Raw genomic sequence first — 14,259 nt, forward strand, 5'->3', positions numbered from 1 at the left:
ATCATCATTATTATCATTACGGAGGACTCAGACTCACATCTTCACTCTCCACCTCCTCCTCTTCTTCTTCCACTGGAGCCTCAGCAGCTGCACAGACACACGGGTTACTCTTTCAAAGCTCGATCACAAATACAGCCATTCAAAACAAAGCGTAGTTTTCGTACCAGCCTCTTCGCCGTCGCTGACCTCGTCCAGGGTGATGCAGTTGTCCAGGTTTGGGGGAAGTCCTGGGTCCTGCAGAAGAGGAAAAGAAAGCATGAATATGTAGAGCTCCCTCCTTTTAGAGAAGTGCACATGTGTCACAATCGCCCAAACACTCCTGGATTCACTTTTTGATCAAAACGCTCAAGCTTCAGGTAAACAGCCCGTCTGTTTGGAAGTGGAATCTGTTCCGAGCTTCCGATTCTCTCACAGAGCGATGGCCGTATCTTCACGTCACTGGCCTCGCTTTCATTTGTGAAAAGGAGTGAAAACAAGGCCTGAACAGGTGCGTCTTTGTGCATAATGAAACTGCTATAAAAGCTAACCATCGAATACAATGTTTGCCAATAAAACCATAACCCTCCGTGAATTCTGCTGCTCAGAGAAAAGGGCCAGCAATTAGGGATGTCACGGTAACCGGTGTAGCGGTAAACCCCGGTAAAAATTTTGACGGTGAAAATTACCGTCTTGTTTTGTGTTTTTATTATTATCTCGGTGAATAACCGCACCCGCGGTGTCGGCACGGTGAGCCTCACCAGCCACCGTCTCATCTGCTGCAGTTTCCGCGGCTATTGTCAAATATAAAGCTACAGGCATCACAAAGCTTAGATCAGTTCGGTGCTCAGTCTCCTGCACAGTTGCGCGCTGTGTCGGCGTAGCTTTGTTGTGCAGATGCATTAGCTGCTCCTGCTAGCTACGAAGTAAAAGCAGTAAAAGTTCACTTGTCGTAATATAAAGCCGTATAACTTTCACCTCAGCGTCAGCGCGATGTCTCATGCGGTTCATCGCCCTCAGTGGTGCGTCTGTTAGAGCGGGGTTAGTTTAATATAATAGATCCATGGGTTAGCGAGTAGACGAGCTACAGTCAGCCGGCGGATGCTCAGGTGAAGTGAGGGAGCGAGAGGGCGAGCGCGGGGCAGCGGGGCTCACTCAGCCTGGAGCTGGAGGCTCCTACGGCTGAAGCCACGGGGAAATGGCATAATTGTATGTTATAGCAAGTAAGTTAGCGTTTTAGCTGAAATGCTGATGTGGGACTTTGGGTTGAAGGAGAATGTAACGAGTCGCCTCATAGTGCGGCTGCAGCGCCACCGCCAGCACATAAACATGTCCGGATACCTCCGCACGATGGCACAATGCGTTACTGGGCTCCCGGTGGCAGATTGCAATAGATTCACTCTCGCCGCAGTATTAGGAATTTAATAATGATGGTATTTTCCCAAATCTGCAAAGCGAAAGCTCACTGGAAGGACAACAACAATTTTCCTGATATAGACGGTTTATCTTCGTTTCTGACGCTATAAATAGTACATGTAAAACCCTCGAAACGATCAACACATTGTTATAGTTCCTTTACTATGATGTTAAAAGGCTTTGTCTGTATTTTTTTATGTAACACGCACTGTTAAACTTTATTGAAACGATTTCAGTTTGTGTAGGACGATCAATGCTTTCTGAACATATTAACACACATTTTAAAAAAATACCGCGATAAAACCGAAAATCGTGATAATTTTGGTCACAATAACCGTGAGGTAAAATTTTCATACCGTGACAGCCCTACCAGCAATGATGAAATTTAAACTCAAAATGATCTGAGATTGAGAGTGACAATGAGCCCAAACCCTGAAAGTTTAGACCAGGCCCAGGGCTGTAGCCAGGATGTAAAAAACAGTGAGGTCTGGATAAGTCTTTAAACTGGGGGGTCTGGGCGTCCTCCCCCAGGAATTTTTTAAAGATTCAGATGTAATTTCCTGTATTTTAAGCGATCAAAAACACTTTTGTCTCATCCTTGAGTCATTTTCAAAAATGTCTTTTTGTTGCACCGTTTGGGACCTGGAGCCTGAGTGAATGTGGTGAGTGAGTGGACGGTGGTCGGACATGCAGATGGAGCAGACTGGCCTCGCTTCCATCAGTCTGCCCCAGGGCAGGGGGTGCAGCCGTGCACGAGTCACGTACCCCCCACTTTGACATGATGAATATCACAAAATAAAATATCTATTTAACATCTGTTTCATCCATTATTACTGTGAAGCAGGTTTTCTAAACAGTTTTGCTCGCCTGAGTGAGAGGCAATAAGAAGGTCTGGTCCTAAATAAATACAAAAATATTAAATGAAAATGTCCGTTTTTAATTGTTTTGAAAACGAGGCTGTGGGTGTGAACGGGTAAAGCTGAGGGTTTTGCTTTGGCTCATTCTGAACATCAGACTCTGGTTTGGACACTGCGCTCTGGCCCCGCCCCCTCTGCGTCGCCCTCACTGGCCCCGCCCCCTCTGTGCGCTGGCCCCGCCCCCTCTGCGTCGCCCTCTCTGGCCCCGCCCCCTCTGCGTCGCCCTCTCTGTCAAACCACTGGAGCTACAAAGGTGAATGCGCTGGTTTAAGCTCTCATTAAAGTGAAGATCATTTACACGCAGGACAATCTTTGCCTGAGACAGAAACAAAGTGAGCAGCCGAGGAGGAGGCGATGATGAGGCGCAGACGCTTCTCCTCTCGCTCCTCAGATCAGAAATTGGAGTCACCGTCAGTCTGAGGCACTGGCTCCTCCCTCTTTATGACAGAGAGGAAAACTCTGGCAGGTTCATGCTGAAGGCGCTGCTGTTGTAGTGAGGCTGACGCACAGCCTCAGCCGCGCCTCCGCGGAGTTTTACTCACTCGGGTCCAAAGCAGCTCATGAGGTTCGGTTTCAGAGTGGACACGTTTAGGTTCAGAACAAGCTCATCCACATCTGAACTAGAGGCTCTTCCGCCTGTAGAAGCGCGTGTTTACAACATTCATTTGTAAGATATACATTTGTAAGTATATCTATTTTTTGGCATTATCCCGGCCGGGTTCGCGTCGGAATCGCGCTGCTTTACGTAGCAGTGTCTGCAGCCGAGCTAGCGTCTCTCCTACAGCGCGGCTCAAATGAAAACATGGCTCTTTAAAACGGTGTAAACTGAGTGAACAGGAGCTGATCGTTGGACGGACTGACAGGTTTTCTAAACCGAAGCACAAGGACAGTGTGCAGCGTGTTTTGGACTTTTGTTCAGATTATCCCGCGCAGAAGCAGCTCTCGCCCCCCCGCGCCGCAGATGACCACATGTTTATATATCCCAAAAATATGAATACGTTTGGTGGCGGTGGTGGCTCACTGACTGACCCACAGGATGATGAGCCGTGACCTAAAGTCTTTGTTTTCCAATCCATAAAACACTTAAGTTACCGAAGCACAAATGAACATGGGTAATTTGACTAAAAGCCTTTTTTAAATACTTTTTGGTGTAACTATTGTCCCTGGGAAAGGCGTGTGTCCCACCAAAGAGTCACTTTAGCGTCTCGACCCACCGGTGAAGAACCACTGCCCCGGATGAACACGTGCTTCACTTCTCACAGCGACTAAACCACCTCCTCACCTCCTCGTCGTCCAGCTTGGCGCCCGCCACCACCGCGCCGTCGATGTCCATGTCGCTGCCCCCTTCAGACGACCTGTGGGAGGTACAACAAGAACAAAGTCAGAACATCAGGAGTAGAACGTCTGGGCTCTGGGTTTGTGCAGCTACTCACTCCTTCCCATCTTCAGCCTTGGCTTCAGCCTCTGGAACGAACACAAAGACATGGACACGATCAGTCTGAACCAGGAGTAGAGTTAGATCCAGCAAACCTTCTCCAAAACTACTAAATATTATATTAGATGTTGTTTTAAGATGTTTCCTGTCCCGCTTCTCACCCGTGTCCTCGTCTTTCTTCTGTCCCTCTGACTCCGACTGAGCTGATGGGGCTTCACCTCCCGCTTGACTCACAGCCGCCGCTTTCTTGGCTGTTTTTTTCTGAACCGCGGTCGTTTTCGGAGTCGCCGTTTCCGGTTTGTTCTCCTCGTTTTCCTCGTAAGGTTTGGCCCGAGCGCAGCGTCTACAAAACACAAGGGAAGACTCGCTTTAGCCTCCTGAACTCCAGGTTTAGTTCTCGCTCTAACCTCCTGAACTCCTGGTTTAGTTCTCGCTCTAACCTCCTGAACTCCTGGTTTAGTTCTCGCTCTAACCTCCTAAACTCCTGGTTTAGTTCTCGCTCTAACCTCCTGAACTCCTGGTTTAGTTCTCGCTCTAACCTCCTGAACTCCTGGTTAAGTTCTCGCTCTAACGTCCTGAACTCCTGGTTTAGTTCTCGCTCTAACCTCCTGAACTCCTGGTTTAGATCTCGCTCTAACCTCCTGAACTCCTGGTTTAGTTCTCGCTCTAACCACCTGAACTCCTGGTTTAGTTCTCGCTCTAACATCCTGAACTCCTGGTTTAGTTCTCGCTCTAACCTCCTGAACTCCTGGTTTATTTCTCGCTCTAACCACCTGAACTCCTGGTTTAGTTCTCGCTCTAACATCCTGAACTCCTGGTTTAGTTCTCGCTCTAACCTCCTGAACTCCTGGTTTAGTTCTCGCTCTAACCTCCTGAACTCCTGGTTTAGTTCTCGCTCTAACCTCCTGAACTCCTGGTTTAGTTCTCGTTCTAACGTCCTGAACTCCTGGTTTAGTTCTCGCTCAGCAAAAAAATTGCAAAAATCCAGCAAAAAAGTGAAAAAAATCCAGCAAAAAATGACAAAAATCCAGCAAAAAAAAGACAAAAATCCAGCAAAAAATGACAAAAATCCATCAAAAAAAATGACAAAAATCCAGCAAAAAAATGACAAAAATCCAGCAAAAATATGACAAAAATCCAGCAAAAAATGACAAAAATCCAGCAAAAAAACTCCTGGTTTAGTTCTCGCTCTAACCTCCTGAACTCCAGGTTTAGTTCTCGCTCTAACCTCCTGAACTCCTGGTTTAGTTCTCGCTCAGCAAAAAAATTACAAAAATCCAGAAAAAAATGACAAAAAAATTACAAAAATCCAGCAAAAAAAATGACTAAAATCCAGCAAAAAATGGCAAAAAAATTGACAAAAATCCAGAAAAAAAATGACAAAAATTAAACAAAAATCCAGCAAAAAAAAAGAGACAAAAATCCAGCAAAAAATGACAAAAATCCAGCAAAAAAAAGGACAAAAATTCAGCAAAAAATAACTAAAATCCAGCAAAAAATGACAAAAATCCAGCAAAAAATGACAAAAAATCAACAAAAAAATTGACAAAAAATCAACAAAAAAAATGACAAAAAATCAACAAAAAAAATGACAAAAATTAAACAAAAATCCAGCAAAAAAGTGACAAAAATCCAGCAAAAAAACTCCTGGTTTAGTTCTCGCTCTAACCTCCTGAACTCCTGGTTTAGTTCTCGCTCTAACCTCCTGAACTCCTGGTTTAGTTCTCGCTCTAACCTCCTGAACTCCTGGTTTAGTTCTCGCTCTAACCTCCTGAACTCCTGGTTTAGTTCTCGCTCTAACCTCCTGAACTCCTGGTTTAGTTCTCGCTCTAACCTCCTGAACTCCCGGTTTAGTTCTCGCTCTAACCTCCTGAACTCCTGGTTTATTTCTCGCTCTAACCACCTGAACTCCTGGTTTAGTTCTCGCTCTAACATCCTGAACTCCTGGTTTAGTTCTCGCTCTAACCTCCTGAACTCCTGGTTTAGTTCTCGCTCTAACCTCCTGAACTCCTGGTTTAGTTCTCGCTCTAACCTCCTGAACTCCTGGTTTAGTTCTCGTTCTAACGTCCTGAACTCCTGGTTTAGTTCTCGCTCAGCAAAAAAATTGCAAAAATCCAGCAAAAAAGTGAAAAAAATCCAGCAAAAAATGACAAAAATCCAGCAAAAAAAAGACAAAAATCCAGCAAAAAATGACAAAAATCCATCAAAAAAAATGACAAAAATCCAGCAAAAAAATGACAAAAATCCAGCAAAAATATGACAAAAATCCAGCAAAAAATGACAAAAATCCAGCAAAAAAACTCCTGGTTTAGTTCTCGCTCTAACCTCCTGAACTCCAGGTTTAGTTCTCGCTCTAACCTCCTGAACTCCTGGTTTAGTTCTCGCTCAGCAAAAAAATTACAAAAATCCAGAAAAAAATGACAAAAAAATTACAAAAATCCAGCAAAAAAAATGACTAAAATCCAGCAAAAAATGGCAAAAAAATTGACAAAAATCCAGAAAAAAAATGACAAAAATTAAACAAAAATCCAGCAAAAAAAAAGAGACAAAAATCCAGCAAAAAATGACAAAAATCCAGCAAAAAAAAGGACAAAAATTCAGCAAAAAATAACTAAAATCCAGCAAAAAATGACAAAAATCCAGCAAAAAATGACAAAAAATCAACAAAAAAATTGACAAAAAATCAACAAAAAAAATGACAAAAAATCAACAAAAAAAATGACAAAAATTAAACAAAAATCCAGCAAAAAAGTGACAAAAATCCAGCAAAAAAACTCCTGGTTTAGTTCTCGCTCTAACCTCCTGAACTCCTGGTTTAGTTCTCGCTCTAACCTCCTGAACTCCTGGTTTAGTTCTCGCTCTAACCTCCTGAACTCCTGGTTTAGTTCTCGCTCTAACCTCCTGAACTCCTGGTTTAGTTCTCGCTCTAACCTCCTGAACTCCTGGTTTAGTTCTCGCTCAGCAAAAAAATTGCAAAAATCCAGCAAAAAATGACAAAAATCCAGCAAAAAAATGACAAAAATCCAGCAAAAAATGACAAAAATCCAGCAAAAAAATGACAAAAATCCAGCAAAAAAAGACAAAAATCCAGCAAAAAAAGACAAAAATCCAGCAAAAAAATGACAAAAATCCAGCAAAAAAAGACAAAAATCCAGGAAAAAAATGGCAAAAATCCAGCAAAAAAAGACAAAAATCCAGCAAAAAAATGACAAAAATCCAGCAAAAAAAGACAAACATCCAGCAAAAAAATGACAAAAATTAAACAAAAATCCGGCAAAAAAAAAGACAAAAATCCATCAAAAAAAAGACAAAAATCCATCAAAAAAAAGACAAAAATCCAGCAAAAAAAAAGACAAAAATCCAGCAAAAAAAAGACAAAAATCCCCCAAAAAAGACAAAAATCCATCAAAAAAAAGACAAAAATCCAGCAAAAAAAAGACAAAAATCCAGCAAAAAAAAGACAAAAATCCAGCAAAAAAAAGACAAAAATCCCCCAAAAAAGACAAAAATACAGCAAAAAAATGACAAAAATCCGGCAAAAAAAATGACAAAAATCCATCAAAAAATGACAAAAATCCAGCAAAAAAATGACAAAAAAACTCCTGGTTTAGTTCTCGCTCAGCAAAAAAATGACAAAAATCCGGCAAAAAAGTGACAAAAATCCAGCAAAAAAAAGACAAAAATCCAGCAGAAAAATGACAAAAAATCGACAAAAAAGTGACAAAAATCCAGCAAAAAAGTGACAAAAATCCAGCAAAAAAATGGCAAAAATCCAGCAAAAAAAAGGCAAAAATCCAGCAAAAAAATGACAAAAATCCGGCAAAAAATGACAAAAATCCAGCAAAAAAATGACAAAAATTTAGCAAAAAAGTGACAAAAATTCAACAAAAAAATGACAAAAATCCGGCAAAAAAGTGACAAAAATCCAGCAAAAAAAAGACAAAAATCCAGCAGAAAAATGACAAAAAATCGACAAAAAAGTGACAAAAATCCAGCAAAAAAATTGCAAAAATCCAGCAAAAAAAAGGCAAAAATCCGGCAAAAAATGACAAAAATCCAGCAAAAAAATGACAAAAATTTAGCAAAAAAGTGACAAAAATTCAACAAAAAAATGACAAAAATCCGGCAAAAAAGTGACAAAAATCCAGCAAAAAAGTGACAAAAATTTAGCAAAAAAGTGACAAAAATTCAACAAAAAAATGACAAAAATCCAGCAAAAAAACACCAAAAAAATGACAAAAATCCAGCAAAAAAACAGCAAAAAAATGACAAAAATCCAGCAAAAAATGACAAAAAAACTCCTAGTTTAGTTCTCGCTCTAACCTCCTGAACTCCTGGTTTAGTTCTCGCACTAACCTCCTGAACTCCTGGTTTAGTTCTCGCTCTAACCTCCTGAACTCCTGGTTTAGTTCTCGCTCTAACCTCCTGAACTCCTGGTTTAGTTCTCGCTCTAACCTCCTGAACTCCTGGTTTAGTTCTCGCTCTAACCTCCTGAACTCCTGGTTTAGTTCTCGCTCTAACGTCCTGAACTCCTGGTTTATTTCTCGCTCTAACCTCCTGAACTCCTGGTTTAGTTCTCGCTCTAACCTCCTGAACTCCTGGTTTAGTTCTCGCTCTAACCTCCTGAACTCCTGGTTTAGTTCTCGCTCTAACCTCCAGAACTCCTGGTTTAGTTCTCGCTCAGCAAAAAAATGACAAAAAAGTGACAAAAATCCAGCAAAAAATGACAAAAATCCAGCAAAAAAGTGACAAAAAATCCATCAAAAAAATGGCAAAAATTCAGCAAAAAATGACAAAAATCCAGCAAAAAAGTGACAAAAATCCAGCAAAAAAGTGACAAAAATCCAGCAAAAAAGTGACAAAAATCCAGCAAAAAAATGACAAAAATCCAGCAAAAAAAAGGCAAAAATCCAGCAAAAAATTTACAAAAATCCAGCAAAAAAAAGACAAAAATCCAGCAAAAAAATGACAAAAAAACTCCTGGTTTATTTCTCGCTCTAACCTCCTGAACTCCTGGTTTAGTTCTCGCTCTAACCTCCTGAACTCCTGGTTTAGTTCTCGCTCTAACCTCCTGAACTCCTGGTTTAGTTCTCGCTCCACCCTCCTGATCTCCTGGTTTAGTTCTCGCTCCACCCTCCTGACCTCCCGGTTTCGTACTCACGCCAGCGTCCTGAACTCCTGGGAGAAGGACACGATGATGTTGACTCCGTTCATCTTCAGCGGGGTGGTGGAATAATACTCCACCATCTTGTGAGCGTCCGCGGCGTTCTGCATCTCGATGTAGGCGTGCATCTGTGGGAAAAGCACGGACCTCGTGAGAAGAACAAGGCGACAGACGGAACCGAAGCCTCTCCGAGTGAAGCGCTCACCGTGTCCGTGATGAACATGGTGTAGAGCGGCGTCCCGAAGCGCTTGATGATGGCCAGGAGGTCCCGCTTACCGTCGTTACCGAAGGGAACGGGGAAGAAGTTCAGCACGAAGGAACTCTGCGGCAAAAGAGCAAAGCGTGAGCGGGGACAGACTGATCGCACTATGGCGGCCTTTCATTTTTAACAGTGCCGTAAAGAAGTGCCGGTTCTCTTCTTCTCCACAACGCTAAGATCTAGCATTTTTGTTGAGTTTTTGTCGCATTTTTGTCACTTTTTGGTTGAATTTTTGTCACATTTTTGTTGAATTTTTGTCACATTTTTGTTGAATTTTTGTCGCATTTTTGTTGAATTTTTGTTGAATTTTTGTCACATTTTTGTTGAATTTTTGTTGAATTTTTGTTGAATTTTTTTGTTGAATTTTTGTCGCATTTTTGTTGATTTTTTGTCACATTTTGTTGAATTTTTGTCACATTTTTGTTGAATTTTTGTCACAATTTTGTTGAATTTTTGTCACTTTTTGTCGCATTTTTGTTGAATTTTTGTCACATTTTTGTTGAATTTTTGTCACAATTTTGTTGAATTTTTGTCACTTTTTGGTTGAATTTTTGTCGCATTTTTATTGAATTTTTGTCACATTTTTGTTGAATTTTTGTCACTTTTTGTCACATTTTTGTTGAATTTTTGTCACATTTTTGTTGAATTTTTGTCACATTTTTGTTGAATTTTTGTCACTTTTTGGTTGAATTTTTGTCGCATTTTTGTTGAATTTTTGTCGCATTTTTGTCAAATTTTTGTCACTTTTTTGTTGAATTTTTGTCGCATTTTTGTCAAATTTTTGTCACTTTTTTGTTGAATTTTTGTCACATTTTTGTCACATTTTTGTCACATTTTTGCTGAATTTTTGTCACATTTTTGTTGAATTTTTGTTGAATTTTTGTCATTTTTTGGTTGAATTTTGTCACATTTTTGTCACATTTTTGTCACATTTTTGTCACATTTTTGTCACATTTTTGTCATTTTTTGGTTGAATTTTTGTCACATTTATGTTGAATTTTTGTCGCATTTTTGTCAAATTTTTGTCACTTTTTGGTTGAATTTTTGTCGCATTTTTGTCATGTTTTTGTCGCATTTTTGTTGAATTTTTCTCACTTTTTGGTCGAATTTTTGTCACATTTTTGTCAAGTTTTTGTCACGTTTTGGTTGAAGTTGGTTTGGACTTTATTTTTCATTTTACTGCAAATAAATATCGGCTCCAGATATCGGCCGCCTTGGCGATTAATAATCAGTATCGCTATTGCTCCTGTAAACACCATGCGGTCCGTCTATGTAAAGTCTCCCATCTGTCTGACATTACTCTAAAACCTCACCATCGCAGTGACTAAAGTGAATAAAAAGTGGCTCCATCATCACGTTGATCACATGACCTTTGAGGTTCGGACAAAGCCTGGTCACCTGGAGGAAGTTGAAGGTGGTGGAGATGCTGAACTCCAGCTCCTGCTCCTCCACTTTGTGCGGGGACAGTGAGAAGGAGGCGATGAGATTGGCCGCCTGATCCGGAGTCTCCATCTCGATGAAGCCCTGGAGGCAGCAGAGTGAAGGTCACGGGTTTGAGTTTACACGAGCCTGCGCGTGGGGGGAACTCACCAGCGACGGGAACATGGCCACGTTCACGATCTGCCCAAAGTCCTTGGTCAGATTTCGGAGGTAAGACTCGTCCACTGCTCGTGCGGGGAACTTCACACAAACCACTTTCCCCTTCAGACAGAGAGAGAGATCAGAGAAGAAGAGGTTTAGTCCAACAGCAGCAGGGCTTAGAGAGACGTGTTAAGTGATCATTTCAAACAGGTCCTGATCGCATTTGCATTTAACCTCTTACCGCCCGCCTGAACCAAATGCATCTGTCCGCTTTGGCCATTATATAGGTCTGTGTAACAGCTCATTTAAAAGCTAAGACCCTAAAAACTGATCTTTTTCCTTGCGTTGTTGCTGTGTTGTGTCGCCTTATTTATGTTTTATTTTTTTTTGTCACATTTTTGTCAAATTTTTGTTGATTTTTTGTCACTTTTTGGTTGAATTTTTGTCATTTTTTGTTTGTTTTTTGTCACATTTTTGTTGAATTTTTGACAAATTTTTGTTGAATTTTTGTCACTTTTTAGTTGAATTTTTGTCACTTTTTTGTTGAATTTTTGTCACATTTTTGTCACACTTTTGTCACATTTTGTTGAATTTTTGTCACTTTTTGGTTGAATTTTTGTCACTTTTTGTTTGAATTTTTGTCACTTTTTGTTTGAATTTTTGTCACCTTTTTGTTGAATTTTTGTCACATTTTTGTTGAATTTTTGTCACATTTTTGTTGAATTTTTGTCACATTTTTGTTGAATTTTTGTCACTTTTTTGTTGAATTTTTGTCACCTTTTTGTTGAATTTTTGTCACCTTTTTGTTGAATTTTTGTCACATTTTTGTTGAATTTTTGTCACTTTTTTGTTGAATTTTTGTCACATTTTTGTTGAATTTTTGTCACTTTTTTGTTTGAATTTTTGTCACTTTTTTGTTGAATTTTTGTCACATTTTTGTTGAATTTTTGTCACATTTTTGTCACATTTTTGTCACATTTTTGTTGAATTTTTGTCACGTTTTTGTTGAATTTTTTTCACATTTTTGTCACATGTTTTTTTATTTGTTTTGAATTTTTGTCACATTTTTGTTGAATTTTTGTTGAATTTTTGTCACATTTTTGTCACATTTTTGTTGAATTTTTGTCACGTTTTTGTTGAATTTTTTTCACATTTTTGTCACATTTTTGTCACATTTTTGTCACATTTTTGTTGAATTTTTGTCACATTTTTGTTGAATAATTTTCACATTTTTGTTGAATTTTTGTCACATTTTTGTTGAATTTTTTTCACATTTTTGTTGATTTTTTGTTGAATTTTTGTCACATTATTTTGTATTTGTTTTGAATTTTTGTCACATTTTTGTTGAATTTTTGTCTCATTTTTGTTGAATTTTTGTCACTTTTTTGTTGAATTTTTGTCACTTTTTGGTTGAGTTTTTGTCACTTTTTTGTTGCGTTCACATCCTTGTTTTCTTCTCATATTTCGTGGCTGTTTTGGTGCTTTTGTCCCAAGAAGCTTTCTGATTAGGGTAAAGCCGAACTGGAGAAAATGGGATCCGTTCAGGTGGGAGTTAAGAGGTTAAAGTAATTTAAACTAAACAAGAAGCGCGATAAGAGAGGGAGACATTACCTTTTTCGGGGTTTGCTTCTGCTCTTTCTCTTTCTCCTTCTCTAGAAATGAAGAAATGAAAGTATTGTGAACGCAGAATCAATGTACAACAGAAAAACAAAATAAAGGAAAGTCAAATGCTTTTATTGTCTAAACCACATTCTTCACGCATGACAAGAATGAAGACGTTCTTACTGTTCTTCTTCTCTTTCACCAACTGCTTCGCGTCACTGTATCAAAAGAACAAACGAGTTACATTTACGGTTAAGTCTGACTTTGGTCTTTCAGGATTCGGTCGAACGATTCCTCACCGTCTGGCAGAGTTGACACGACAGTCCCACTTCGGGAACCTACGAAAACACACAGAGGGAAGAGTCAGAGGCGAAGGACGGGTGAAAGACTGGAGTGTTACCCCCTTAACTCCCGCCTGAACCGAGCACATTTTCTCCAGTTTGGCTTTACCCCAATCCAAAAGCTTCAGAAAAAAAGCTGTGAAAATAGCAACAAAACTGAGACGAAAACAATGATGGAAATGTGACAAAAAATTTTGAAAAAATTGAGGAAAAAAGATGAAAAAGTGGCAAAAATGTCACAAAAAAAGACAAAAAAATGACAAAAAAATGATGAAAAAAATGATGAAAAATTGACAAAAAATTGACGAAAAAAGATGAAAAAGCGGCAAAAATGTGAAAAAAATTGACAATAAAAGGACAAAAAAATGGCAAAAAATAAGGACAGAAAAAGGACAAAAAATTGACGAAAAAAGATGAAAAAGTGACAAAAATGTCACAAAAATGACAAAAAATTTACAAAATATTTACAAAAAAATGACGAAAACATTTGAAAAAGTGGCAAAAATGTCAAAAAATTGACTATAAAAGGACAAAAAAATGACAAAAAATGACACAAAATGACAAAAAAAATGACAAAAACCGGACAAAAAATGAAAAAAAAATGAAAAAAAAAATGAAAAATTGACAAAAAAATGATGAAAAATGACAAAAAATTTGAAAAATTTACATAAAATTGACGAAAAAAGACATGTGACAAAAAGTGACAAAAAATTTACTATTTCACAAAAAAAAATAACAAAAAAATTACAAAAATTAGTTGAAAACCCCCTCAAAAAAGATGGAAAAAAATCTGATGACGAGAGCAAAAAGATCCATTTTGATGAGTTTTGTAGATCTCAGCTTTCAAATGAGGCGTTACACTGGCCTACAGGATTTGGGTAAAGCTGAACTGGAGAAAATGCTCTCGGTTCAGGCGGGAGTTAAGGGGTTAATCTGACAGGTGAGAGACTGGAGAGTTACACTGACCTCTGCAGCAGGGACAGCTGTCGGTCTGCGTGGAGAGTCGTGTTGATGTGCTGAGTCCAGACCTGAGACAGAGCCCACAAATAAAATCACACACAAGATTGAAACCCACAGACGGATCGGATGGATTCACTTCCTAAAGTCACAACTGTTTCCTGTCCTTGATTTGTTCCCATGTAGAGCCATGTTTTGAGGCGTGGCTCCAGGTGGTCTCGGTGAAAACAGATATGTCTGACTTCAGCGGAGACTCAGAAGTCTCTACGGGGTCTCGAGCAGTTGTGTCACGAACTCAAACTGTTGTCCTGTGACGTCCCCGTAACGTCTCCGAGACCTGTCGGAGACCAAGGAGATCTCAAAGAGCCGTGTGGAGTCTCTCTGAGATCTCCTTGGTCTCTGACAGAAACGTCTCACGTGTTGAGGATAATGAATAGTGTTCGTCACTAGGGATGGGTACCGTACCACTACTTTAACGATACTTTCCAGTGCCGGTGCCTTAACGGTGCTTTTTTCGATACCTATGTTATTCTAATTCCATAAAAAATAACGTGTATAAAAAGTATCATTCAGGAAAAAAACGAAAACAGAAGAAGAAGAAGAAGAAGCAG

The 14,259-nt window shown here is 39.3% G+C and overlaps 1 protein-coding gene and 1 long non-coding RNA gene across 2 annotated transcripts in view; both read right to left on the reverse strand.

The window, feature by feature from the left end:
* Positions 1-38: 38 nt before the first annotated feature.
* Positions 39-3,770, reverse strand: LOC306982577. Its single transcript, XR_013794216.1, has 4 exons — positions 3,743-3,770; positions 3,592-3,664; positions 165-234; positions 39-87 (listed from the first exon to the last, which is right to left on the reverse strand). It is a non-coding gene; the product is annotated as an uncharacterized lncRNA (long non-coding RNA).
* A 32-nt stretch (positions 3,771-3,802) lies between these two features.
* The window catches only part of matr3l1.1 (matrin 3-like 1.1), a gene marked incomplete at both ends in the record, with an annotated part of 22,084 nt that continues 11,627 nt past the window's right edge, over positions 3,803-14,259 (reverse strand). The window contains 10 exons of the mRNA XM_079582451.1: positions 3,803-3,807; positions 3,906-4,087; positions 8,906-9,036; positions 9,114-9,230; positions 10,566-10,691; positions 10,758-10,868; positions 12,360-12,400; positions 12,507-12,568; positions 12,650-12,688; positions 13,658-13,719. Of these exons, the coding sequence (XP_079438577.1) occupies positions 3,803-3,807; positions 3,906-4,087; positions 8,906-9,036; positions 9,114-9,230; positions 10,566-10,691; positions 10,758-10,868; positions 12,360-12,400; positions 12,507-12,568; positions 12,650-12,688; positions 13,658-13,719 (876 nt within the window). The remainder of the gene's footprint in view (positions 3,808-3,905; positions 4,088-8,905; positions 9,037-9,113; positions 9,231-10,565; positions 10,692-10,757; positions 10,869-12,359; positions 12,401-12,506; positions 12,569-12,649; positions 12,689-13,657; positions 13,720-14,259) is intronic.

Source organism: Gobius niger (genome assembly GCF_951799975.1).
Source record: "Gobius niger genome assembly, chromosome: 24".
Taxonomy (NCBI): domain Eukaryota; kingdom Metazoa; phylum Chordata; class Actinopteri; order Gobiiformes; family Gobiidae; genus Gobius; species Gobius niger.